The 26,976-nt window shown below is 58.1% G+C and overlaps 1 protein-coding gene across 2 annotated transcripts in view; it reads left to right on the forward strand.

The window, feature by feature from the left end:
- PDGFRB (platelet derived growth factor receptor beta) overlaps positions 1 to 25,408 on the forward strand; it is a 35,826-nt gene extending 10,418 nt beyond the window's left edge. The window contains exons 2-23 of one of the 2 annotated variants that reach the window (XM_021697046.1): positions 4,462 to 4,507; positions 5,687 to 6,010; positions 6,534 to 6,800; positions 7,521 to 7,648; positions 7,764 to 7,938; positions 8,513 to 8,705; positions 9,395 to 9,510; positions 10,832 to 10,955; positions 11,306 to 11,517; positions 13,744 to 13,838; positions 14,770 to 14,902; positions 15,436 to 15,540; positions 15,887 to 15,997; positions 17,056 to 17,215; positions 17,861 to 18,021; positions 18,566 to 18,684; positions 18,946 to 19,068; positions 19,785 to 19,896; positions 20,352 to 20,451; positions 20,972 to 21,077; positions 21,941 to 22,173; positions 23,467 to 25,408. In XM_021697046.1, the coding sequence (XP_021552721.1) occupies positions 4,468 to 4,507; positions 5,687 to 6,010; positions 6,534 to 6,800; positions 7,521 to 7,648; positions 7,764 to 7,938; positions 8,513 to 8,705; positions 9,395 to 9,510; positions 10,832 to 10,955; positions 11,306 to 11,517; positions 13,744 to 13,838; positions 14,770 to 14,902; positions 15,436 to 15,540; positions 15,887 to 15,997; positions 17,056 to 17,215; positions 17,861 to 18,021; positions 18,566 to 18,684; positions 18,946 to 19,068; positions 19,785 to 19,896; positions 20,352 to 20,451; positions 20,972 to 21,077; positions 21,941 to 22,173; positions 23,467 to 23,626 (3,297 nt within the window). In that variant the 5' untranslated portion in view covers positions 4,462 to 4,467 and the 3' untranslated portion in view covers positions 23,627 to 25,408. Of the gene's footprint in view, positions 1 to 4,461; positions 4,508 to 5,686; positions 6,011 to 6,533; positions 6,835 to 7,520; positions 7,649 to 7,763; positions 7,939 to 8,512; positions 8,706 to 9,394; positions 9,511 to 10,831; positions 10,956 to 11,305; positions 11,518 to 13,743; positions 13,839 to 14,769; positions 14,903 to 15,435; positions 15,541 to 15,886; positions 15,998 to 17,055; positions 17,216 to 17,860; positions 18,022 to 18,565; positions 18,685 to 18,945; positions 19,069 to 19,784; positions 19,897 to 20,351; positions 20,452 to 20,971; positions 21,078 to 21,940; positions 22,174 to 23,466 lie in introns of those variants that run through there. The other variant, XM_044916903.1, reaches the window with a different exon arrangement.
- Positions 25,409 to 26,976: the final 1,568 nt, after the last annotated feature.

The raw sequence follows: 26,976 nt of genomic DNA on the forward strand, positions 1-26,976 counted from the left end.
GCCCCATTGGCCACCTACCTGAGGCTGGCTTGCTTAGGTCAAAACACTGGCACCTGTCCCTGTTTTTCTCTAAGCCTCAGTTTCCCCACCTGTACAATGGGCACAGGAAGAGGGTTGGATTGGATAGATGATCCCTGAGGGCTGTGGAGCTCTGATATTTCATGACTCTAACCCCGTGACTCCGTGGCAAGGCCTCCTCCTCCCTCTGGCATCTTGTTTATTCAGAGCATCCCTGGCCCGAGACTGCCTGCCCCAACACCCACCTCCTCCCTGCAGCAGGGCTTCCTCCCTCCCCACCTCACTGCTATTTCTGCCCATTCCCTGCCTCAAGACGGAGGGTTCCTCTGTCCACTCAGGTGCCCACAGCCTCTCCAAACCCTAAAGCAGCTCCGTGGCAGCTCTCAATCCCGCCCCTTTGCCTCATTCTCATCTCAGAAAATGACATTGTGTCCCTAACACACACACACACACACTCCTGCCCCCCCACCCAGTATTCCAAGTCAGAATCAGGAGTGGGAGCTCGCGCAAGCTGCCCCTCACTCCAGCCCCCCCTTCCCCAGCATCTATCACCAAGTCCCGTCACCTCTCAGCTAAACCAATCTCGATGCCGTCTGTCTCTGCTGGTCCCCACCGCCCTGTCCCCAGCCCAGACACAGAAGGCGGTGGCACGGGCTGGTACAGAGCACTCTGCCGAGGTTCGGTCTCTGCTCTGCATTCCTAGGCAAGTTCCCTAAGTGCTCGCTGCCTCAATTTCCCCATCTAGAACAGGCCTGAGCCTGGTCTCTACCTCAGCGAGTTGGCTGAGGAGCACGGGCTTGTTGGGTGTCATGGCTGTGTGTTCGGCTGTGCTGGGGCCTGTGTGCACACAGCATCCTGCACGTGCACAGCTTGGCCGGGGCTGGGTACACATGGGCTGTGTGGCCCACGTGCGCCCCGCCTCTGGGCGTGTGGGAGAGCGCGCAGGCAGCAGTCTGTGCCGGGCGCCGGGGAGCCGTGCACACGTGGGTTTGGTGTGGGCACGCACGTGTGCAGTGCCTGCGTGAGGGCTGGGCACACACATGGCCCGGTGCACACGGGTGTGTTTCCGAGCAGCGTGTGAGTGAGCGCGTAGGCAGGGCTCTGTGGCGTGTGTGCACATGCTCGCCGTGTGCAAGCCTCCCTCCCCGGCAGCCACGGAGGCCCTCCTTGCTGGCCTCCCTGTGTCGTGGGAGTCTCGGGACCCCGAGGGAGGGAAGCTGCTGCTGGCGGATGTGGCCAAGAGGGACTGGATTTATTTAGATTTAGGTGGTGGGAAAGAAGTGGAGACTCATAGGATCTGGAAAGATGGAAGGCTGGGCTCAGAATGATTCCCCAAGCATGCCTGCTCCCCGGACTTGGGGTCCACATTCTGCTCCCCCAAGCGGGTCTGATTCACTATGAGGAGGGGGGCAATGACTCCATCTTTGGACCTCTGTCCCCCCACCCCCAACCTGGCCAAAATAAGAGGAATCATGAGGTCTTCCTGGCACTCAGCACTCTCCTCATGGGCAAAGGGGGGATCCCTGAGAGTCCCCTCCCTCTGTCTGCTTCAGGGGCCTCCCCAGGCAGGAGGGTATGGCAGGTAGGAGGGTGCCTGCATCCTGACTGTGACATTTGCCTTGTCCCAGGTGACTCCTCCCTGGAGGGCAGCCCTCCCCCTGAAGAAGGGGAAGTTGTCAGAGGCAAGCCCACAACCTCCGAAGTAGCTGCTTGGGCCTCTCTGGGGTTGGCTGGCACCACAGCAGCCTCGGAGAAGCACAGAGGTCCATAGGCATGGGGTAAATAACTGGGGGTATCAGGGAGTCATCTAAGATGGCCCCGGGAGTTTAGGTCTGGGTTCCCCCAAACTCTACTCTCGTTCTTCCCAGTCCTCCTGTTGTCCACACCCCCCTTTCTCTTGCCGCCTCCCGTGTTTCCATATCACCTGTTTGTCTCAAAGTCCCCTGAAAGACTGGCTAACTCCTAATTGTAGAGATAGGAAAAGTGAGGCCCAGAAAGGGAAACAATTTGTCATAGTCCACACAGGATGTCTGTGACCAAATGGTCAAGGAAATTCAATCTGTTGAATGAGATGCATTATGGATTCTCAAATGACTCCAGCCTCAGTAATGTAGCCCCCTCCTTCTCATCGGCCCTCACCTCCCTAAACCACCCCAGCAGGAATAACAGTGACCAGAACCTTCTCTCTGGCCAGTCAAAAACACAGTTTTAGAACAGGGGTAGCTCTTTGAGTTGCCCCATCCAAACCTCTCCCTGTATTCATGGGGAGAAACTGAGTCCCAGAGAAGGTGGGAGACACGCTGAGTCTCATGGTGAATCTGAGGTCCCTTGTGACTGGAGCCAAAATGCTCATTTCCTAGAGTGAGAAGTCAGTCCAAGATCCCTGGGGCATCTACACTCGCCCTGAGCTCTTCTGCCCAGCCTATCCTCTCCCTAGCCTGATTCTGCCTTTTTGCTGTGTGACTAGGCCACGATTCTGTCCCTCTCTGGGCTGCTGCCTGTTCAAGAAGGCCTCTCCTCGCTCAGAGTCTGAGACTCTGAGCTGCCCGCAGCCCCAGGCCCAGCAGGAGAGGAGCCAGGGTCAGGGGAGCTGGGGGCCCAGCCTGCAAGGCCCAGCCTTCCAGAGCCAGGCCAGCCCTGGTTGCAGTGACCTCCCATCTCCAGGCCAGCCGACCAAATTCCTCCTTTAGAATAATAAACAGTGTGGCCAGCCAGGGAGGCTGGGAGGGGAGGGGCAGGGAGGCTGAAATGACCCCCTCCCCCAGCCTTGGCTGCTAATGATTTTCTTTGGCTGAGACCTCAGGCAGGAACGGGGGAGCCAGAGGGGCACCCACCGAGGGGCAGATGGGCCTCTGTGGGGGCTGCTGGTTCTGCCTCGGCACTGCTCCCTCCTGCTGGCGCAAGACTGGCATCCAGCTGGAGGGGCTGGGGCGGGAGGGGTGGGAGTGGGAGTGCTGTGGAAGGGCGGGGCTTCGGGTCTGGAACAGTTGAGAGAGAGGAAGGGGGCGGGGGAATGAAGAGACCCTCAGGCAGGCCGGCCCGAAGGGACGGGGAGAAGGAGGAAGGGCAGAGCAGAATTGCTCACAGAGCTTCTTGGGGTGCTGGGCAACGCTGAGCCCGGGGCCCAGCAGTAGGTGGAAATGCAGCCCCAGCATGAGTGGCACACTCCCCGTCATCCCATTTTGAGAGCTGGAGACTGAGGACACAGGAGGCAGCCCCAGTGGGGCTCAGACACGGGGCCCAGCCCTGGCTTGAGAAGTAAAGGGCCGGGATGGGGAGTGGAGTGGGGGCCGTCTGGGCGTGGCCTGAGGAGCCGGGCCGGCTGGGCAGCCTCTCAGGGAAGTCAGCAGACCCGCAGCACGGGAGGCTCCCTGTGCCTGGTCACGTGCTCACTTCCTACCCCTGTCCGCCTCTGGCCTCCTTCCTATCCATGCTGCAGGCAGACCCCTGCCAGCTCGGCTATTGGTGCTTATCTGGGATCCTCAGATGGCGCTGCCAAGGGCAGGGATGGAGCAGAGACCCACCTAATTCCATCCGTCTCCCTGTGTCCCTGCTTCGGTCTCCTGCTGCTGCCTTCACTGTGTGCTTCCTCCCTCTCGGTCTCTGTGTCTGTCTCTCTCTGCCTCTGTCATTCCGGGTCTCTTTGTCTCCCTCCTCAACAAGCTCTGCTGTGTCATCCTGCGCAAACTTCTATCCCATCCAGAGCCTTGGTTTCCCTGTCTGGACCCTGGGGGTGGGGGTGGGGGGACTTGGACTCAGTAGTCTCCAAGGACCTTTGAAGCCTTGCCATGCAGTGGGGCTTCCCCTGGGCTCAGCCCCTGGCCGCTCTCCCCTAGGCCTCCCTGTGCTGCTTGGGGCTGCGTAAAGGGGGCCCAAGCATGGGGGTGCCCCCCCACATTCCGCAGTCCTGACTCCCCCGCTTCCCTTCCCACAGCCGCCTCCACTTCCTGTTGTGCTTTTGGAGCCTGTGGGAGTTCTCTGGGTTCTGGCTTTCCCCCTCCTGCTCCCCCAGGCCTTTCATCACGCTTTCCCAAATATTTGTCCTGGCAGATAAGAGCCTGGTATTGAAACTGTCACCCGGAGGACTGGCTGTTGGAGCTGGCGGGCCCCTGGACACCATCCAGCCCGAGTCCCCCACTCCCATTGTGCATACAGAGAAACTAAGGCCCAGAGAGGCCTGGGTTCAGCCAAGGCCACTGGAGAGGTAGAGGCAGAGCCAAAGCAGGGTCCACGCACCCTGAGGCCCAGCCCCGTGCAGGGGGAGAGGACTCTGGGGCATGAGTGCCCTCTTGATCATGGGACATGGGTGACTTCTGACTTCAGCCCCACAGACATGGAAGCTGGGTGGTCTAGGCTGGGGTTTACTCTGCAGGACCCAGGTGCTAAGTCCGATTTGCAATGACTCTGCCCACTCTGAGCCCTGACCCCTATTTAACTCTGCAGGACACCATGCAGCCTCCGAGCACCATGCCAGCTCCTGTCCTCAAAGGTAGGTACACTGTGGCTTCCAAGTGTCATTCCAGCTCCTGTCGTCAAAGGTGGAGGGGGCTCCCAGGGAGCCACTAAGCAGAACCCTGGAGCTGGCAGGGGCGGTGCATGCTAGCACTGGGGCCTGGGAGCCCAGGGGCACTGTTGTGCTCTTGAGCCTCAATTTCCTGCCTTTCCAGTGGTGCTCAGTGGAGGCCTCCTTCTACTGTCCACTCAGCTCAGAAACCTCGGCGGACCCCTGCTTGTCCAGAGCCATTAGCTCAGATCCTTTGCTCAGCCCTCCGTACCCCATGCCTCCTCACCAAATGTCCCCACCCCACTTGCTAACAGTCACCCCAGTGTCCCACCTCTTCCCAGCACTCTTTGGTATCAGCCTGGCTGGTCTGCTTCCGGTCTGGGGCTCCCCTCCCCTGCCTGGATCCCTCACTGCCTATGAGCTCCCAAGTCCTGGCTGGGCTTCCGCTAGCACACCCTTCCCTCATTACTGCCTGTTACATGCAGTCGGTACTCCAGGGCCTGGGCGGCTGACCGGGCAGCCAACGGTCACTGGCCATCAGTGACCAGCCCATGGCCTACCGAGGATGGCTGGCTGGCTGGCTGAGCATCTGTGGGCTTGGGGGACGTGGCTTACAGAATTCTTCCCAGAGGGCATCAGCAGGGGGAGAGGAGCAATCATTTGATACCCCGCCCCAGTTCCCTCCAGCCCCCGGGGGGGGGGGGGGGCTGCTGATCCTCTCCTGTCCTGTCTTCCCTACTCTGAGCTACCTTGCCCCACCCTCCCCAATCAAGACCACTTCTGGGCTTGGGTGGAACCCGGGCAGCTGGGGCAGCTGCAGGGAAGGGGCTCAGAAAGTGACCTGGGAAGTAATGCAGGAACTGGAGGCCTGGGAATTGCTTCCCGAGGATTTCCTGATGCCTTTGGGAGAACATGCCCACAGCCTGAACACAGCATAGCTGGAGGACTCTGAAGCCTGGGATCTAGAGGCACTAAGATCAGGAGGCCAGGAGGCTGGACTGGAAGTCCTGGGGCCCGGGCACTGGGCAAGCAGGCTTCAGAGCCATGGGTTCCAGTCTGTGTCAGATTAGGGAGGTGTGGTCTTCAAGGACAGTGCAGATATGGCCTCCCCCAGGGTCCGCCGAGAGGAGAGGTGCTGATGCTCTGATGCCTTTTCTCCCAAAGGCCAGGTGCTGTTGCTGCCCCTCCTGTTGCTGCTGGGCCCACAGGCCTCCTGGGGCCTGGTCATCACACCCCCAGGGCCAGAGCTTGTCCTCAATGTCTCCAGCAACTTCGTTCTGACTTGCTCGGGGCCCGCTCCAGTGGTGTGGGAACGGATGTCCCAGGAGCCCCTGCAGAAAATGACCAAGACCCAGGATGGCACCTTCTCCAGCACACTGACACTGACCAATGTCACTGGGATAGACACGGGAGAATACTTTTGCACCTACAAAGGCTCCCATGGGCTGGAGCCTGGCGAACGAAAAAGGCTCTACATCTTTGTGCCAGGTAAGCGCCCCCGCCTGCATGCTCACTCCCTGACTTCTCTCACCTGCAGGCGTCTGGGGGGAGCTGAGAGTGCTTAGTGACATTGTGAGACACGGCCAGCTTAGACATGCAGACGAATCATGGAATCCAGCCTGGCTCAGTCCAGGAGTATGTTCACTCCCCACCCCTGGGTCTGGAGATCTGACTGCTCCCTGCCAGCCCACCCCGTTCCTGGCTCCCCAGAACTCTGCCTTTTCAGCAGGTTCCAATATGCTCTCTTTTGGGCCTCCACATCCCATCTTTCCCATACTCCAAGCTCTGGGTACCAGCTACCCTTCAACTTGTGGCTTATCTTCTTTCTCACCCTGGTGCTGACCATATCAAATGTTAAAACTAGAAGGGACCTCTGAGAGCATCCTTATTCTGTGACGGGAAGACTGAGGGCCAGAGAGGGGAAGACACCTGCTCAAGGTCACAAAGAAATTCAGGGGATAGGCAGAAAACCAGTTCCCCTGATCCTCATTCTTGGCCCCACACCTGGCAGATCCCATGATGGGTTTTCTTCCGGTCGACCCCGAGGAACTATTCATCTTCCTCACGGAAATAACTGAGATCACAATTCCGTGCCGAGTGACAGATCCGAGACTGGTGGTGACACTGCATGAGAAAAAAGTGGATATTCCACTGCCCATCCCCTATGACCACCAACGTGGCTTCTCTGGTACCTTCGAGGACAAGACCTATGTCTGCAAAACCACCATCGGGGACAAGGAAGTGGATTCTGAAGCCTACTATGTCTACAGCCTCCAGGGTGAGCCCCTTTTCTGGCCTGATGTGCAGCAGAGGCAAGTATGACCCTCCGCAGAGGTAGAGCCCTTTCCAGCTTACGAAGTGGGCAATTTCATTTTTCACTGGATTCTCACTGTAGTCTTGGAAGGCAGGTAGTGTTTCCCCATTTTACAGGTGAGAAGCTTGAAACTCAGAGGTTGGAGTATGCCCGAGGTTATGGGGAAGGTGGGTGGCAGGGCTGGGCCATATACCGTGGTAGGCAAAGGCATGGGCCTCAGAGCTGGTTGGATTTGAATCCCAGGTGTGCACTGAGTTTGCATGGGGCACATAATGTCTCCGAGTCTGCTTTTTCCTCTGGAAAATGAGGAAAAGAATGACTGCCCACCTAGGGGGATTATTGTGAGGATTAAAGACAGAGGCTCCTTGGTACATGGTTTGTGCTCCATACCTTTCTCCTGTACTTAGGTGCCCAGGGAATACATTGACTGAAGACTGTTATCTCTTCTAGAATGTCAGTTCCATGAGGACAGGAATTTTATCTGTTGTGTTTACTGCTAAAGTCCCAGTGCCCAGCATAGTACTTGGTGTATAGGACATAGTTAACAAATATTTGTTGAATGAATGAATCTTCCGCACCAGACATCCCTTCCCTCTCTGAATCCCCACCCCATCCCCAAGCTGAAGGGCTGGTGTGGTGGCTGGTGGTGACTTCCTCAGCCCTAAACTAATCTCTCTCCACTAGTGTCATCCATCAATGTCTCAGTGAATGCAGTGCAGACTGTGGTCCGTCAGGGTGAGAACATCACCATCATGTGCATCGTGACCGGAAATGAGGTGGTCAACTTTGAATGGACATACCCACGCATGGAGGTAATGCTGGGCCAGGGGTTGGAGGAACGGCCAGGGAAGGATGGCTATCTTGACTTGCAGCCTAACTTCTTGGACCCTGCCTGACTGGGGGGGCTTACCCCACCTGTTCCTCCAGAGTGGGCGGCTGGTGGAGCCAGTGACTGACTTCCTCTTCAATATGCCCTCCCACATACGCTCCATCCTGCACATCCCTAGTGCTGAGCTTGGCGATTCAGGGACCTACATCTGCAACGTATCGGAGAGTGTGAATGAGCATCAAGATGAAAAGTCCATCAATGTCACTGTGGTCGGTGCGTGCCTTGGGCTTAGCCCCCACCCTCCTTCTGAGCTGGACCTAGACCCTATCATAGCCCCAGGGTACTGTCAGCCCAATTCCAGTACAGCTCTAGCTTCAGTACCAACCAAAGCCCATTTCCAGAATAAACCCAAACCAAAACGCAGTGTCAGCCCCAAATCCAACTCTAATCCCACCGTGGACTTTCTGCCTAGCCAGAACCTCAGCCCCAACCCGAGATCTAAACCCAACTGCCATTCCAGGCCCAGGTCGCCCCATCCTCAAATTCAGCCAGGCTGCAGTGAGATCGACAACTCCAGTCCCAATCTCAAACCCGGTCCCCAAATCAGTATCAACCCCCAATTCGGTGCCTGGTCCAGTCTCAGTCCCAACTTCAACCCCAGCTCCGGTAACTCCATCACTGGTTCAGGTCCTAAAGTCTGAAGCCCCGCCCCCGGAAGGCCGGGCTCCTCTGGCCTTCCATGGATGCCTGGCCTCCAGGAGCCCCGCCCCCAGGGGGCGCTGCCCTATTGGTAGCCGGGCCTAGCCCCGCCCCCTGGGGCCCCGCCCCTGACGGCCGCCCCTTGCAGAGAATGGCTACGTGCGGCTGCTGGGAGAGCTGGACGCCGTACAATTCGCGGAGCTGCACCGCAGCCGGACTCTGCAGGTCGTGTTCGAGGCCTACCCGCCGCCTACTGTCATGTGGTTCAAGGACAACCGTACGCTAGGCGACTCCAACGCAGGCGAGATCTCCCTGTCCACACGCAATGTGTCTGAGACCCGGTGAGCAGCGGCCCACCCACTCCATTCTTGACGTTATTCCCTGCAGCTGCCAGGCAGCTCACAGCTTTCAGCCACTGGACACACCTAGATCCACCTTTCCTGAGAGCCTACTATGTGCGAGGCGCCATGCCAGGCACTGGGGAGGCTGCAGAGATCCGAATAGACTGTTCCAGCCCTCCTAGAGTTTCCTGTCTAGTCGGGGAAACAGACACCCGGCAGATGATCACCCAGATGTTTAGTTGTCCTTGTGATGGGGGGAACCGGCTGGGAGCAACTGAGGAGAAAAAGGCCAGATGATCAGGGAAGAGCATGCCAGGCGGGCCACTACTACCTATGCATGGATGGTGGTCCGAAGGCTGCAGATGAGCAGGTGGATACAAGGTGCGGTCGGTGAGGATAAAGCCATGTCAGGCCTTTCTGCAGGAGTGAGATGTGGAGGGGAGAGGGAAAGGGTGCTTCCCCCGCCCTTGTCATCCCTCCCCAACCCCCCTCTTAGCTCAGTGGAGCCAGCTGCCAATGGGTGGGGATTCAGGAGACTGGTGTGAGTCCCACTCTGCTCCTGACACCCGCGTGACCTTGGGAAGCCCCTGCCCCTCCCTGGGCCTGGTTTCTCTTCTCTGTACAAGGAGGGTCGGGGGGACTGGGAGAGTTCTTCCAGCTCTGGCAACTAGGCCTGTCGTGCTCCACAGGTACGTGTCAGAACTGACGCTGGTGCGGGTGAAGGTGGCTGAGGCTGGCTGCTACACCATGCGGGCCTTCCATGAGGACGCGGAGGCCCAGCTGTCCTTCCAGCTGCAGGTCAACGGTACGGAGCTGTGCACCCTGCCTCCCCCACCCCACCCCGCTTCCCTCTCCCTTCCTACCCTGTCCTCCCACCCATAGGAGGAGAAGGAGCAGGAGAGGGAGCTGAGGACTCAGGAGGCTGGCTTCTAGGCTGAGCTCCAACACTTCCGCTCCTGTGTGAACTCGGCATATCCCCTCTTTGGGCCTCAAGCTGTGTAAGGAGGCCAGTGGGCTACACTGGTGTCCCTAAAGCCTCAGGCATTCATGTACCAGTGCATGATTTTTCCTTCTCACATACCCTTATACTATACTACTAATTAGATAGATATGTATTGAGCAACAACAACACACCAGTCTGTTCAGGTTCTTGAGTCCCTGCCTTTGCATCGCTTGTCTCCTGCTGGGGGGAAGACAAACACTCAACAGTAGGGCAGAGAACAAGCAAATGACACAGAAGATTAGAAGGTAACAAGTGCTGTCGAAGTGGGAAAAAAGCTGGGTAGGGAGGATAGAGAGTTCAGGGGGCACGGGGCAGTGAGGGTTGCGATTTCAAATAGCCTGATCAAGTTGGCCTCATGGAGGCGACATTTTCGTGAAGACTTCTAGAAGATGAGGGCATTCGCCAAGCAGTTCTGTGGGGCAAGGGCCCACCAAGCAGTACCAAGGCAGGACCAACAGCAGAAAGCCGGTGTGGCTGGAACCGAGGAGGGGGAGAGTGGTGGGAGATGAGGTCAGAGCTGAGACCTGGAAGTCGGGGGGGGGGCAGATTGTGTGGGTCCCCTCGGGCCCTTGTATGGACTTTGGCTTTTACTATGACTGAAATGACGGAGCCACGGCAGGGTTTTGAGCAGGGGAATGACACACTAATGACTTACTGTTTTGTCAATTGACTTTCTAAAAATAAATGTATTTTGAAAGAGAATTTAACCTCTCAATTGTAGATGGAAAATCAGCATCACACGTCATAAATATAAAGCAACCACTAAAATAAACTCTGGGAAAACAAAGCGATGCTATTAAATTCTAGCTCCATGCTCTCGTTTTCCCAGGGCTTTCTCTGACCCTCAGACCTGCTCTGTCTTTGTTAAAAGGGAAGATTAGCGAGTCTCAGAGAGGTGTTAGAGACAGACTAGCACCCTACTGAGGCCTTCCCTTTGAAGTACCCAGAAGGGGAACCTGTCAGTTTTCACACGGTGATTCCTGGTATTTGATGTTCACCTGCAGCCTGAGGCTCCCCTCCCCCCACCCAGGGGAGACCCTGGGCCAGGTCCTCCCCTGGGCCTTTCTCACTGACTGTCCTTCCTGACCTCCCCACCTCCTGGCCTCCTGCCCTCTCCACGCAGTGCCTGTCCGTGTGCTGGAGCTGAGTGAAAGCCACCCTGCCAGTGGGGAGCAGACGGTCCGCTGTCGCGGCCGGGGCATGCCCCAGCCACACCTCACCTGGTCTACCTGCAGCGACCTCAAAAGGTAAGCAGACCCGGGGCCTCTGGCTCCCAGGGTAACCACAGCGGCCTGGAAGGACCCAGTGGAGGTCATCTAGTCCATCCTCTTCCTCCGGGCACGCTATTCCAGGCTAGAGCTCCGTCCAAGAAGATGTGGCTTCTTGGAGATGCTTTGCATGACCTAAACTGTCCCGTTTCCTTACCTTGACTCAGACGATCGAATGAAGGGAGTGGATTTTGCCGTCCAGGGCTCTCAGTTCTGGGGTAGGAGCGCCCCCTGCCGGTCAGTCGAGGGGCCACAGGAGGAATGAGCTCAGGGCCAGGCAGCGGGAAGCAGCAGGGACTGGAAGCTCACCGGGCTGGCTCTCCTGGCAGGTGTCCGCGCGAGCTGCCGCCCACGCCGCTGGGGAACAGTTCGGAGGAGGAGAGCCAGCTGGAGACTAACGTGACATACTGGCCCGAGGATCAGGAGTTCGAGGTGGTGAGCACACTGCGCCTGCGCCGTGTGGATCAGCCGCTGTCAGTGCGCTGCACTCTACACAACCTGCTGGGACGCGACATGCAGGAGGTCACCGTGGTGCCGCACTGTGAGTCCTCCGGCCCGGGTGGCCCCTGAAGACCCTCCACCCCCACCTGCACCCCGCCATTCTTGGAACTGTGCCCATGAGCACAGTGGGCCAGAGTCAGCGTGCCTGTGGGCACTCAGGAGCATGGCAAAGCCCACCGGAGTATGACCCTGTGCGCTTACACAACACCGCAGTAGTGGCACCCACGCGTACACCCGTGAGGGTCTGTAAGCCAAGGCTGCGGTGTATGTCTGCAAGCGTGTGCACAAGCGTGCATGACACCCCGCCTCTGTGGGAACCCACCGAGCGCATGTGTATAAACCACGTATATGACCACGCCCAATCCCCAGCCATGTATATAAACCCACGAGTGTGTGTGTGGATGCACGATCGCACAAGGGTGCAGACAGTGCACGTACAATTGCTGTGTGTGTGTGCAAACCGGCGCGGTGCATGTCCGCAGCGTGGAGCGGCAGCATCCCCTCTGTGGAAGCGTGTGAGCACAGTCTCTGCACACAGATGCCTGCTGTACCGTGCATGTCTGTGAGCAGGTGCACACACACACACACACACACACACGATTCCTGTCCATAGGAATAGCGTCGGCCATGCATATAGTGTCCCTGGGCAGGCATTTCCCCCTGTGCTGGTACCTCGGTTGTTCGCTTGTTTCCTCTTTCTCCCTGGAGAAGCCTAGCCCCGCCTGCCCTTCTAGTGCCCTCAGTCCAGAGAGAAGGCAGACAAGGAACTAGGCAATCCCACTGCAGGGGGCAGTACTCTGGGGGGGAAGCCGAGAGGGAGGAGGGGCTCCGTGCCCAGCTGGGGGTTTCAGGAAAGTGTCCTGGAAAAAGAAAGCTTTAGGTCAAAACCCGAAAGATTCCTGGGAGTTAGCCTGGTAAGGAATGGTATTCCAGTCAAAGCGAATGGCCTGTGCGTGGGAGAGCCCAGAGGCAAAATGGGATCAGAGAACTCAAAGGCATTCAGTGTGGCTGGAGCCCAGAGTATGTGTGTATTTAGAGGGGGGGGAGATAAAGAGAGAAAGGGAAGGGAGTGGTAAAGGAGGGGCTCAGGGGTAGGCAGAAGCCAGGGAGAGCAAAGCTTTGAAGGCTGTGCGAGGCGTTGGCAGGTTGGTGGGCTCGCACACACATGAGCTCGCACACATACAGAGCTGCCTCCGGCCCCCTGGCCTGTGGTGGGACAGGTGGGGGTTTCATACCTTATCTCACTCCCACTCCCACGCATGCACACGTACCCCTGAGCCAGTGGGCACCTGCAGACCAGCCCAGAGCAAGACAGAAGTAGAGCTTTTGTGTGCCACCTGAGCGGGGAGGCACGTACCAGCCCACAGGGAAACTACCGTGGCTGCACGAAGCCTCTTCTTTTTGCTGAGATGGCTCCTTAGAAAATTCAGACTTCCTTCCCAGGCCTGGGATGTGTGACCTGGTGGGGAGAGGGAGGAGAGGAGTGATGTTGGTCTGGGACCCTGAGGAGGAGGGACAGGGCCTCCAGGGGTGCCAAGAGGGGCAAGTGGGGGACAGAGGAAGAGGGAATGAGTTCCTCAGGGCCCCATGGGTGGCCAGTGGGGCAGGGTAGGGGAGATGAGGGTCTGGCAGGGGTGGATGCAAAGGGAGGGGAAGAGAATGGGAAATCGTACAGCAAAGAGGCCAAGGCCTTCGGGAGGAGACTTGGCGCTTGGGGGCCCAGAGTTAGCCTGACTTGGTCACCCCTGTTCCCTGGGGGATGCACCTTATAACTATCATCACTATCCCAACGCTGCTGGAGACTCCGGGTGAAGCAGGGGCGGAAACAGTTGGGATTCATCGGGCTGTGGGAGCTCAGTCCCTCAGTCCGTTGGCCCCTCGGTCAGGCTCTGTGCTAGCTGTGACAGCCAGGCGAGGGCATAGATTCAGGGGCGAGGGCAGCCCAGGCAGTCAGCAGCTGACATCCAATCTGGAGCCACGGCACACAGGCCTGACTGAGCCCTGCAAGGGCTGAAGGCATATGGGGGCCCAGAGAGAGCTGAGCGCCGTTGTAACTGAGGGGCATATAGGTTCTTATGGGAGGTATGGCCCTGAGGGAGGGGCTGAGAGTCTGACATCACAGGCCATGGTTGGTGGAGGGGGGCTTCCCTTCCAGGCAGGACAGTAGAGAGGATTTGCCGTACCAGCGGTGGGGGGACGGGATGACTGTCAGGGAGCTGCCAAGCTCCCCATTTGCTTATGGCCAGCTCTTTGTCTCTGCCTCCAGCTCTGCCCTTCAAGGTGGTGGTGATCTCGGCCATCCTGGCCTTGGTGGTCCTCACAGTCATCTCCCTCATCATCCTCATCATGCTCTGGCAGAAGGTAACCTCCCACCCTTGCCTAGTGGGTGCAGACTGGCACACTATTTTTTTTTCTTACATGGAGCCCCCAGCTGCCCTTGAATGTTGCAGGATCTGGTCACGTCCCAGCCCAGCACAGAGTGCAGGTGTAAAACGACATGGAGCTACCTCCACCCCCAGCAGCAAGGGCCATCTCGGGCCTGGTCCAGGACAGCCAGGGTCCCTTGTCTCTGCTCTGCCCTCCTGGGTCTTGCTTGGACATCAGCCCTGCCCCTCCCAGCCATAGGGCAAAGCACTTTCTGGGTGGACTCCATGAGCTCCAGGATTCTTACAACTCTCACCCCCAGAGACTCCCAGGCTTCTACTGAAATGCATTCTAATCCTATTAACGTGTAATTTCAATGTTCTGTTCTGAGGCTTCACCATTCTGCAATCCCAACATTTTAAGATTCCTGAGTTAGGATTGCAGCACCCATGATTCTGTCATTCTAAGATTCCAATCCTGTGATCCCAACATCCTATGATTTCAGCATTGTAAGCTTACATCTTTCTGAGATTCCCACTGCAAGTGACCCAGCTTGGGGAGGGGCTGTCCACATCTAGCTGAGTGCCCCTAGCTTGTGTCACTTCCCAGGACTGCAGGATCTCTACTCCCATCTGGAAGCAGCCAGGGCTCTGGGAGAAGCTGGCAAGCTGGTCCTGTTGAGCCAGGCCCTTGGCTATTAGCTGCTCCTTAGCCACTGCCAAGCTGGGGCCTCTTGGCACCTGTTCTCACTGAGCCCATGAAGCTGAGCTTTATCCGTAACTTGCTGTGTGACTTCAAATATGCCTCTGCCCCTCTCTGGGCCTCAGGGTCGGTCTCCTGCTCCATCTGTTCCATAAGGGGTTGTGGGCTAGTGGACCCCAAAGCCCAGACCTCCTCTGATGATCCATCCCTGGTGTTGGTTTTGCAGAAGCCACGTTATGAGATCCGATGGAAGGTGATTGAATCCGTGAGCTCCGATGGCCATGAGTACATCTACGTGGACCCTATGCAATTGCCCTACGACTCCACGTGGGAGCTGCCACGGGACCAGCTTGTGCTTGGTCAGTCCAGGGAGTCCTCGTGTGGCGGTCTGGGGCCTGGCAGCGGGTGGGAAGACTGAGGTGTGATCCAGCCTTGCCATGACTAGCTTTGAGAACTAGGGCTGCTGTCTTGCCTTCTCTGGCCCTCAGTGCCCCCCTCCATACAATGGGGCAAGATGATCCCCCAGGGAGGGTTCAGCACTGAGGTCCTATGATCCTGTGACTATGTGAGATAGGGCCCCTTCGTGGCAAGAGGGGGAGTATTAATCGAGGACAGGCTGCATGTCAGGCCTGTGCTTAGTCTAGCTGGGAAGGCTGAGGCGTGCAGAGGAGCTGAGCTCCCTTTTGGGATGGGAGGAAGGCTTCCAGGGACTAAAGATGGACCAGAAAGCAGGCAGGACTTAGATGAGACACCAGGAAGGGCTGCAAAACACTGTGGGAGACTCCTTGAGGGGAACACCTTAAGTCCAGGTTGGCTTGAGGGATTGACCCCGAGAGAGCAGGCGATGCCGTTTCCTGGTGGGCCAGGAGCTGAGGGATCGTCTCTACCCCAGGACGCACCCTCGGCTCTGGGGCCTTTGGGCAGGTGGTGGAGGCCACAGCTCATGGCCTGAGCCATTCGCAGGCCACGATGAAAGTGGCGGTCAAGATGCTGAAATGTGAGTCCTGGGAGCCTGCCCCTCCCTCACATCTGGGCCCCCACGTCCCCCCTGCCCCCTGCCCACACATTCAGGCCCTCCCTGGTTCCGATTTGCACAAGCAATGTAGTCACCTGGAGGCCAGCACCACTCCAGACTCTGCTTTGGCTAAGAGGCTTCCTCACCCTGCCCCCCTTCCCGGCACCTCCTTCCCTCCCTGACCTTCCTCCCATCCTCTTTCTCCTCCCCCTATTCATGGGTCCTCACCGCCCCAGGCCATCTGGGTCTTACAGTAGGGTGTGGAGCACAACAGCCTCCTTGGGGCCTGAGTGACAGGGCAGGCCTGAGGCCCCATCTCCCCCCTCAGCCACAGCCCGCAGCAGCGAGAAGCAAGCCCTCATGTCAGAGCTGAAGATCATGAGTCACCTCGGGCCCCATCTGAACGTGGTCAACTTGCTGGGGGCCTGCACGAAAGGAGGTACCAAAACCACTCCCCCAGAGGATTCTGGAAAGTGCCAGCAGCCCAAGCCTGGCCCCCCCCCCCCCCCTCCTCAGTCCAGGGACAACAGGACTCTCCAGCTGGAGGGTCTACACCCACCCTGTCTGGTGCCCTCACTTCACAGACCCAGATGGGGGTGGGATTTACAAACTCATGGAATCACGACACCTTCAAGGCCTAAGGACTCCTCAGGTTGGCCGTTTCCAAACCCAGGGGTCTTCTGACTTTTTAAAATTTTCAGAACACCTTCTACAAACTCATAAATCCCAGCCCCTGTGAGGTGAGTTCTATCCCTACACTTGGAGACCACCAGCATGCTGACTGGAAGCTGCTTTCATTCAGATCATAGAATGAAGTCTCTCCAGCTAGTGTGTATTTTTGAAACTCTGTTTGTAAGTTAGGCCATTAAAAAAAAAAAAAAAAAAAGAAGTCTTATCATTGTTTGCAGCTGCTTATTGTGAGATTTGGGATTTTCCTCAGTATTGTGCAACCAAAATAAAATACAGAAGTGAATTGCACACATAGGCCAATTTATGTCCGCAAGATCCCACCCATTTCAAAATGTTTGTTTTCATTAGTATCTTCAAGTTCCCACGGATTGACTTCAAGTAAATGTACTGTATTTGGATTGAAACGGTAACCTGATAATAAATGGTTGCTTTTATTTGCTTTATATACTGGGCTCCAGCCTGAGCTTCAGTCTGAAAACCGATCGGTGGTATCTGCCGCCGTGTCCTTGCTACATGCCGGGCCCGGGGCCCGAGCTGACAAAAGCATTATCTTATGAACGCTCACGGAGGTGGCTAGGATTAGCCCCATTTAACAGATGCGGAAAGTAAAGCTCCGCGAGAAGAAGTATCTCGCTCGTGGTCACAGAGGCAGGAAAAGAACCGGGGTTTGCCCAGTGCCAAAGCCTCTTGGCCGTCTTACCAAGCTGCCTTTCCAAGGCGCAGCCCGTCATTAGCCTCGGGGCCCTGACGGCAGGTGTGTGCCCCCGCCCCCCGGAAGGGGCCGTGCCTGAGCCTGTCCCCCCACAGGCCCCATCTACATCATCACCGAGTACTGCCGCTATGGGGACCTGGTGGACTACCTGCACCGCAACAAGCATACCTTCCTGCAGCGTGGCTCCGACAAGCGCCGCCCACCCGGCGCCGAGCTCTACAGCAACGCCCTGCCCGGCGGGCTCCCGCTGCCCAGGTACCGCAGGAGGCTTCGGGGGCCCCGAGGAGAACCTGCGCACTCCCTCCCCGCCCGGCGCGGAAGCTGAGGCCAGGCCGGGCAGAGACAGTTTAGGAGCCAGGGCGTGGGTCTGTCGCCGAAAGACATGCGAACTCACCCCATCCTCCCCGGCATCGGACCGATTTCCGGCGGTCTTTGGTCGGCCTCCGGAGACACGGGCTTACGTGACCCTGTAGCGCTCCGGGGAGCTGGCGCTGCAGGCAGAGGCCTTGGGGCAACTCCTTGCCCACTCTGGGCTGTGGCTGGGCCCTCACAGGGCATCACAGCCAGATGGAAAGGCTGTGCTCCCTAGAAAGGCGCCGTGCTCCCTGCCCTTCTGTGGGATGCTGTGATCCCGCCTAGGTGTGAGCTCCCTGAGGACATGCCCTGGGACCTGTGTCCTCCAGCACCCCGCTGCCCAGCTTAGCGCCCCACGGGCTGGTTGGAAGGGCTCACTGCGTGGTCATTCCAGTTGTGACAGGCTGGAGGAAGATGGGTGGTGGAAGGAGAGAGGAAAGCCATGAGTGACAGGGCCTTGTGGGGCCTAGGGGTGAGCAGGGGCAGGAAGGGAAGCCAAAGGAAAGCCCGTGGGCCCTCCTTCTGTGATGTTCCTCTCTCCCCCAGCCACGTGTCTCTGCCCGGGGAGAGCGACGGTGGCTACATGGACATGAGCAAGGATGAGTCAGTGGACTACGTGCCCATGCTGGACATGAAAGGAGGCGTCAAATATGCAGACATCGAGTCCTCCAGCTACATGGCCCCTTATGACAACTATGTTCCCACCGGTGGGTGTGCCCAGGGTCCTCACCTAGGCACAGCCCCCACCCCTCTGCCGTCGTGCATTCCTATCAAAGCCTTTCGTATGCCCTGGCTGGCAACAACCCTGGGAGGAAGGTGGCCTTGTCCCCATTTCATAGATGCAGAAACTGAGGTTAACCATCTGCACAAAGCTGCTCTGTGATGGAGCCCCAGCGTTAACCTCTGTTTCTGGATCCAGAGTGGGAAGAGTTGGGGTTGGGGGACTCCTTGGCCTCCTGGGGCATGGGCATAGAGGAGGCCGCAGGCTGACCCAGTCCCTGAGAAGCCAAGCGGGTCAGGCTCCGTACAGGTGGCCCGGGGCTAACGCCAAAGGCTTCTCCGGCCAACGAGAGCACTGATGAGGTAGGAGAGGTTTACATTAGGTGTTTGGAAATTGTTTTCCTTTTGTGGGGGACTTGGAGGATCAGTAGCCACCTGTATTGGACCGTCAGCCTCCAAGACCAAAAGGGCAGGGGTTCTGTGGGCCATGTGGAGACACAAGATGGTCGGTGAACTTCTGTTCTCCCCTAGCTCCCGAGAGGACCTGTCGGGTAACTCTGATCAACGAGTCCCCAGTGCTTAGCTACACAGATCTCGTGGGCTTCAGCTACCAGGTGGCCAATGGCATGGAGTTCCTGGCCTCCAAGAACGTACGTGTGGTCACAGTGGGCAGTTAGGGTCATGGGGAGGTGGGCCACCCAGCCAGCCAGGGTCCTCCAAGTACACAGCCCCATATGGCAGCGATGTCCCCTCTGGTGGGTGAGGACAGTGAACGCCCTCACCATGTGGCCCCTCTCACCTGTGTGGCCTCTCACACCTGTGTGGTCATACATTTTCCCCAAAGCCCTTGACAGGCAGGTCTTTCCCCACAACTGCCCCCAAGGCCTCAGCTCCCATCCCCCCCAACCCAGTGTGTCCACCGAGATCTGGCAGCCAGAAATGTGCTCATCTGTGAGGGCAAGCTGGTCAAGATTTGTGACTTCGGCCTGGCTCGTGACATCATGCGAGACTCAAACTATATCTCCAAAGGCAGCGTGAGTACCTTGCCTGATCCTGTGTGTCTCTGACCCTGGGAACAAGTTCTCTCCCGGTCAGCATGGCTGTGGCACAAGGGAGATCAGGACGGAGCTCCTTGTGACCTGCCCTGTCCAGTGGTGACAGGCTTGGCCTGCCTAGCCATGTGTGCAGGCCCAGGAAGGGAAGCCACCAGCTGTGCGGAGTGGGGTGGAGATGCTAAGGGTGTGAGGGTGAGCCCAGGGCTCAGATTCACCGGTCATGACAGGACCAGCTGTAATGGGTCCTGGGAAGGGTGGAAACGGAACAGGTCAAATGTGTATTTGGTTAAATGTGACCATCCTGCCTGCCACTCATGTTCCCACTTTCCACAAGGGGACAGTGAATCCCAGAGCTGGAGGGACTCTAGACCCCAGAGATCGAAGGTGGCCAGGTCACAGCTGGCGTGTCTCTGGCTCTCCTGCTCTCTACCAAGCCAGAGGTCTCTACTGGGGTCAGGAAGAGGAGCTGCAGACCCTGGGGCTCTTGCTCAGGGATAAGAGCTCCATGTCATCAGCTGTGGGTAAAGAAACTTGGCCTTCCGGTCCTCTGGCCAGTACTGGGATGGCTGTGGGATCTGCTCGCCTGTAGGAGCGGGCTCTCAAGGCCCGGGGAGCCAGGGGCTGGAGCAGGAACTGCCAGGTGCAGAGTGGGGTTTGGCCCTCCTTGTACTTCGTACTGTCCTGCCCTTCCACAGACCTTCCTGCCTCTGAAGTGGATGGCTCCCGAGAGCATCTTCAACAGCCTCTATACCACCCTGAGCGACGTGTGGTCCTTCGGGATCCTACTCTGGGAGATCTTCACCCTGGGTATGCTTCCTTTCCCCCCAGCCCTCAGGGGCACAGCGCAGCCTCCACCCTGACCACTCATACCTCCAGCCTGGTGGGGCTGTGGGGACAGGCTCTGGGGCAGGGGGCAGGGCTCTGGTTCAAGTCACCCCTCTCTGGGGCTTTCTCGCTGCTATGTGACCTTGGCAAGTCCCTTTCCTCTCTGGGTCTCTTTACTTCCCCAGCTGATTATGGATGGGTTTGGAAGCGACATCAGAAAGCCTACTTGATTCTGGTGTTCTCTGGTCCTCTGTTTCTGGGGAGGGTTGCAGTCTCTGTCCCGAGCCTCTAAAGGGGGCTCACATTTCTCAGTGCCAAGGCCGCTGTACCCTCGTCCATTCTAGGGCTGGTGTGCCTCTCTCTGTCCCATAGAATAGGGTACCTGCCATTCTTCTACACCTCTGAGCCTGTATATCTCTTGTCTCTGCTCCCTGCAGGTGGCACCCCTTACCCAGAGCTACCCATGAATGAGCAGTTCTATAATGCCATCAAGCGGGGATACCGCATGGCCCAGCCTGCCCACGCCTCCGACGAGATGTGAGTGGAGCATTTGGGAGGATTTTTTGGGTGCAAACAGTAGATGTCCAATTTAACTGGCTTAAGGCAAAGATAGATTAGTCCAGAGATGTAGAAAAACCTCAGTATAGCTGGATCTCGGTGTTCAGAGGCTGTCATCAGGAATCTGGTTCTACCTGGCCCTGCTTTCCTCCGTGCTGGCCGTGTTTTCAGGCCAAATGGCTACGTGCTCACTGCTTTCACCATAGTTCGGGCAAAAGGCCCCGAGCTGACTGTCAGGGGCTCAGCTGGCGTCATGTGCCCATCCAGAGCCAGCCATTGCACTGAGAGCCATGAAAACTCCTACCAGCCAGACCTGGGTCATGTGCTCAACAAGGTGGCCCGCTGCATGGAACCACCAATGGGGGGAGGGCCTCCTCAGGGAACAGGAAAAACAGTCCCTCTCCACCTGTCCTCCCCAACTCCCTTCATTGCTCACCTGGTTCTGGGAGGCAGCAGACCTCGAGCCAGAGACCCTGACCCTCTCTCTGCCTCTCCCCAGTTATGAGATCATGCAGAAGTGCTGGGAAGAGAAGTTTGAGATCCGGCCTCCTTTCTCCCAGCTGGTGCTGCTTCTCGAGAGGCTGCTGGGCGAGGGGTACAAAAAGGTATGCTGAGGCAGCAAAACAGAGAGTTCTGGCCCAGAAATCAGACACTGGGTACAAGGCTCTGTGTGTCATGCTGGTATTTGAGGGACCACCTTGTACCTGCTTGGGCCTCAGTTTCCCTGCTGGTACTAGTAAGGGATGGGCTGGAGCTGTGAGTTGAATTTATTTTAGCAGCACAGCGTTTTTTGAAATGAAATCCTGTGTGGAAGCCGATGCCCACAGCCCCCTTCATCCTGCGTCCCTCCTCATGCCTTTACACCCATGCCAAGGCCTGGGGCTCCTTCAGAAGTCTGAACAGCCTCAGGCTACCTGTCTGCTAAGGGCCTGACCATTTGAGCCTGTTGCAGGCTCAGTCAAGGCAAATGGAGCCAGTAGGGCCTTAAAACCCGGCCTGTCCACCAGAGGGAGTTACAGGGAGGGGTGACGCACGTCCCCTTTCCCCTGACCCGTTCCTAACCACACTCCCAGCCACGTTCGGTCACAGCTCAGCACCCAGTGAGATAGATTGGGTTGTCACCATTTAGCAGCTAGGGAAACTGAGGCCGCACTGCAGGAGGCTGAGGCAAGGTGAGAGCCCACACCTGTCTACTCTGAAGTAGGGGAAGTGCTAGGGTCACGGGCACTAGTCTGCTGACTCTCCCCTCCCTGGGTAGCCCCGAGCTCACCTGGTCTTGTGCGATGCCAGCTGGGAGAGCCGCCCAGCTGTGTGTGGCTTTGGGCAATTCCCCTTCTGCTCCGAGCACCAGTTGCCTAATTCACACAAGGCAGGAGGGGCCAGGTCAGGGTCTAATGGTAGATTATCCCCACGGGCATTTCTGGTCTGACCCTCCCTGTTTCTCCGGCTCTCCCTCCCCGTGGAGCAGAAGTACCAGCAGGTGGATGAGGAGTTTCTGAGGAGCGACCACCCAGCCGTCCTTCGGTCCCAAGCCCGCTTGCCTGGCTTCCATGGCCTCCGATCCCCCCTGGACACCAGCTCTGTGCTCTACACGGCTGTGCAGCCCAACGAGGGTGACAACGACTATATCATCCCCCTGCCTGACCCCAAACCTGAGGTTGCTGATGAGGGCCCACTGGAGAGTTCTCCCAGCCTTGCCAGGTAGTCACTGTGGCCTGAGGCCCAAGGCAATAGTGTGCAGTGTGTGTGTGTGTGTGTGTGTGTGTGTCTTTCTGTCTGTCTGTGTCTTCATGCCGCCAGGCATGCCTTAGAAGTCAGTTACCTGGGGTGAGTATTGATTCCTGCCAGTGAGCAGAAGGGAGAACCGAACTCATTTGACTTCTGATGACCTCAGGGGGAAAGGGCAGGCTGGTGAGAGACAGAAAGGCTGCGACTTACTTGCAAGGGAGCTGTTTCCTGGAATGTGGCCCCCATAGGCCATCTCTCCGCTCCTCTCCCTAGGCCTTATCCAGGCCCTAAGGAGAAGTAGGAAATCTAATCAGCATCCCCAGCATCGCCAGCCCTGGCCTGTGCTCTGTTCTCCAGCATCACGTCCTCAGGGCCCCCGGGAACCAGGCGTGGTCGTAGGAGGCCTGGTGCCCACAGGAGTTGGGGCCAGAATTCTGACAGGAAAGGAGATTCGTGCTTTTTTTTTTTTGCCTTTGGGATGTGGTGAAGTTACAGTGGGTGAGGGTTGGAGGAAGGCCCAGCCTTTGCCTGGACTTCACCTTCAGACAGGATCTTCCCTCAGCTGGCGAGGAGAGTCGTCCCCCCTCCATGAGGCCAGACGCCCCCCCCGCCAACCAGATCCACTCTGTGGTGGAGTGGCAGCAGCCACAGGCAGGGTTCCAGCTCCAGCTGTGGCCCCAGCTGCCGTGAGGCCCGGCCAGGCCCCGTCTCTGCGAGCCTCTGTCTCCGCACGGGCACTAGGAGCACCCACGAGAACTAGAAGACCCTCTCCGCCTTCCTTAGGAGCACAGGTTGCCAGGCTCCAGGTAGCCAGCGGGCGGAGGAGTTCAGCTCAGAGCTCAGACAGCTTGAGCGGGGACCGCCGGCCTGTCCGGTGCCCTCACACAAGCCGCCCCCGCTCCCCGAGCCTCCGTTTTGTCCTGTCTAAAATGAAAACAGTAACGCCCATCTATGTGGGGCTTGTCGGTGGCTTCCGTGAGATGGCAAGCGCCTTCCGGAGTGCCAGGCACAGAGGTGCTGACGAGTGAGAAACGGGCTCCGGAGCCAGCTGGCTCTGCTGCTGGAAGTCTCACCTTGCACTGCAGGCCGCTGACATCGCCGGTCCGAGAGGCCACGCCCGCCTTGTGTAGTCTTTACAGGGCTTAGAGGAACTCAAGGGTGTGAGGCGCGTGGTGCACGCTTGAACACTCAGAAAGCCCTTGATGGCTGCTCTCATCTCACCGTGGCTCCCTCCCAGCCCCTCACTCACTTACCTTCTCCTCCTAGCTCCACCCTGAATGAAGCGAACACGTCCTCTACCATCTCCTGTGACAGCCCCCTGGAGCCCCAAGAGGAGCCCGAACCCCAGGTGGAGCCGGAGTTGGAGCCACCACTGGACTCGAGCTGCCCTGGGCATCGGGCTGAGGCAGAAGACAGCTTCCTGTAGGGGGCTGGCCCCACCCTGCCCCACCTGAAGCTCCCCTCTACCTCCCAGCACCTAGCGCCTCCTGGCCTGGCCTGGCCTCCCATCAGCCGCCACTTTTTGGAAAGCTTTTGTCCCTGGCATGTGGCACCCCAGCCGCTGGGGCTGCCTTAGGGCTGCTGCAGGGGTCACGACCAGCCCTCTGCCTCTGGGGAGGCCCTGTGATGGGAGCCAGGGTCCTCCTGGGACACTTAGTTTCTCCATCTGTAGGATGGGAGCGCAGGGCCCGGTGACGCAGAATCTGGGCTTCTGTCTCCCTGGCTGACAGGTGGGGAGGTCGGAATCCCTAGAGAGATTCTCGGGGTTCAGGAGGTATGAATTAATGTTCTTCTGTTCAGCCAGCTACTCCTCAAGAAGCTGTAGCTTTCTCCTCGCACTTTCATCCACCTAAGAGCTGGGGAAGGGACCCTGGCATCCCTGGCTCCTGGCTGAGCGGGGGCCTGGCCTCGGACAGTGATGTTCATCCAGAAGCCACCTCTCCTTGATGCCAATCTCCACTTTCCCAGGCCCGAGCTGGTCTGGGGCCATCCACGCTTCATGCTGGGGGCTGAGCCAAGTCCAGGACACTCTGGCCCACAGCCCCTGTCCCAGGCACTTGGGACACACCTCCCCATACAAGTGCCCGTGTCCATGTCTGCCTGGCCCCATAAGTGCTGGGGTCTTCTTCCTTATCACCGCCGGTCTTACTCCACCCACCAGAGTCTCCAGGGCCAGGCGGGCCCCACATCTGTGATGAGTGTGTGGATGTGCCTGCGAGAAATGTCCACGTGTGTGGATCAAGATGCACTTTGGACCTGATATGGGACCTTGGAGGAATTCCGCACCCTCTCCAGGCCTGTTTGCCCTGTTGAAAAATGAGCAAGATGGACTCGCTGACTTCTGGTGCCCTGCCAGCACTAATGTTCTTGAACATTGCAGGGGGTGGCACACTTGCCCAGATGAAGCAAAGCCAAACACTCCAAACCTCCGTCCTAGGGGTCAGCTGGGGTCTGGGGAGATTCCGGACCATGCATCACACTCTGGGCATTCAGAACTATGCCCCTTCCCCAGACCCCCAAGCAAGTCCCAGAAGGCCAGCTGCACAAATCTTGACTCGGAGTGACAGCCAGTGTCTTGGAAAGCCCCCAGCAGCTGCCCCATGGGAAGACCACGGGGCCCTCTCAGACCCACCAATGACCTCTGGAGCCATCCTGAGCAAAGGAGGCAGAGGGGGCAGATCAGACACCCTTGTGCAGTCTGCTCTCCAGCACCTGCTGTCCAAGTCTGTGCCACAGACATCATGGACAGTGAGGGCTCCTGGGGGCCCCCAGAAAGTACAAGAAGCCTTTGTAGGGAACCTGAGAGGGGTGCAAGAGCCGGGTACTTTGGGGGTTGCCTTCTCACCCAGTAGCTGCCTGGTCCCTGAGGGCATCACTGCCCAGGCCCGCTTGCTGCACTCTCTCTGCCAACCACACCCCGGCTAGGTGAGCAGCGGGGGTGCCAGGGGAGCGAGGGCCATGGCCAAGACTCCTGGCAGGAGGAGAGCCGGAAGTGGGCACGAGCCCCCTCTGCCGGGCCAGGAGAGGGAGGAGGTTCTCACTACGGTACCAAAGATGTAATCACCTAGGTTTACAAGTATTTTTAGGACTCACATTAACTCACATTTATACAGCAGAAGTGCTATTTTATATGCCATCAAATTTTCCTATCTGTGTACTTTTTTTTTTTTAAGAGAAAGATTTTAATATTAAACCTGGTGCTTCTCACTCATGGACTTCGTGGTCTCTCGCGGGTTTAGGCCCTGTGCCTGTGAGGTGGCAGGAGTGGAGTGGGGCAGATGGGGCCGAGCCCTAGCCACAGTGTCCCCACACAGGGTCCTTCAGCTTGGAGTCTCAGTTCCATCTGTAAAATGGGGTTCGCACACTCCCTCCACCACCTGCTAGCATCTGGACGGCCTGGACCTTGGGCTTTGGCTTCCCAAGGTGTGAAATGGAAAGGCCCTTCTGGCTCTGCAGTGCCTGGCTCTGGGACAGGCCGGACCGTTCACAGGCTCCTGTTGAGAAGCCTGAGCTCCTCCTGCGCACCCCCCCACCCCACCATGTGCTTTGGCTTTGGCTGGTAAGCTGGGACGCCCCCTGCCCTCCCCTCCATTCTGCCCGCGGGCCAGAGGGAGGCTGGTGTGGCTTGTGACAGGCATCCGCTCCAGCCCGGATTCCAGGCCCTGGTGAGTAGCGGCTGGGTCTCAAGTAGGAGCAGGACAGACAGAGCACCCATGGGGGCCGGAGAGCAGTAAGAAGTGAGGAGAGAGGGCAACTAGAGAAGGAAGAGGAAGAGAGAGAGGAAGGTGGGCGGGGAGGGGAGGTGGGAGCGGCCAGGGTGAGGCCAGGGAGGGAACGGGGCCCAGCTGTGTCTCTGAGCGCAGTCTAGCTAGGCCGGGCATCGGGGTGCAGACCCAGCAGGCCCCAGGCCCCTCATGATTGCAGCGGCTCAGTGGAATGGGGCTGGCATGAGCCAGGCATCCTGGTACCTGCTGGCCGGCTCCATCCTGCCCATAGGCTCCACAGCCCAGGCCAGGCCTGACGGACCATGGGGCCAGGGCAACAGAGCCAACGGGGGCAAGGGCCAGAGTGCAAGGGTCTTAGACCCAGGCTATGGCTTCCTGACCTCCTCACTTGGGCCTTTTGGCAGGGGTCACCCAAGGTAGAACCGGCTGTCAGCCCAAGATCTATCATACGTCACTGTGTGATCTTGGCCATCCCTTGCTCTCTCTGATGGGGGGAAGGGGCATCTCCGTTAGCTTCTGGGGCACAGGCACCTCTCTTTGGAACCACACGCCTCCCTGGACTGCCGCCAGGGGCCTGGGCTGTGGCTGCCAGCGGGCAGACGTGGGCAGCTCTGACTCACAGGCCCGGCCGCCAACGCAGGGGCAGCAGAACTATGCCAGGGGAAACCCCACCCGCTACATGGCCTGGCCACACAAAGCCCACCCTCCTGGGGGGCCTGGCTTCAGAGAGCACCCGGAGCCTGTGACCTACTCTTTCCTGGCTGTGGTAGAAGATGAATAAGCCAATCCCTGGATCTGCCCCCAGAAAGAGAGTAAACAACCCACATTCCAGACGGGGATTATCTTTGCTCATGGGACAAGCCTCTGTCTGGAGGTCAGGAGACTTGGGCTCCCTCCACTTCAGGTCTGCTTCTTAGGGGCCCTTGGCTAGATTACACCACATCAGGCCTCAATCTCCCCAGCAGTAAATGGAGCTAATGATGTCACAGAGAGAGAAAGGATGAGGAAAAGCCGGTGAGCACTGAGCAGCTACTCTGTGCCAGGCCCGTCC

Source organism: Neomonachus schauinslandi, chromosome 7, assembly GCF_002201575.2.
Source record: "Neomonachus schauinslandi chromosome 7, ASM220157v2, whole genome shotgun sequence".
NCBI lineage: Eukaryota > Metazoa > Chordata > Mammalia > Carnivora > Phocidae > Neomonachus > Neomonachus schauinslandi.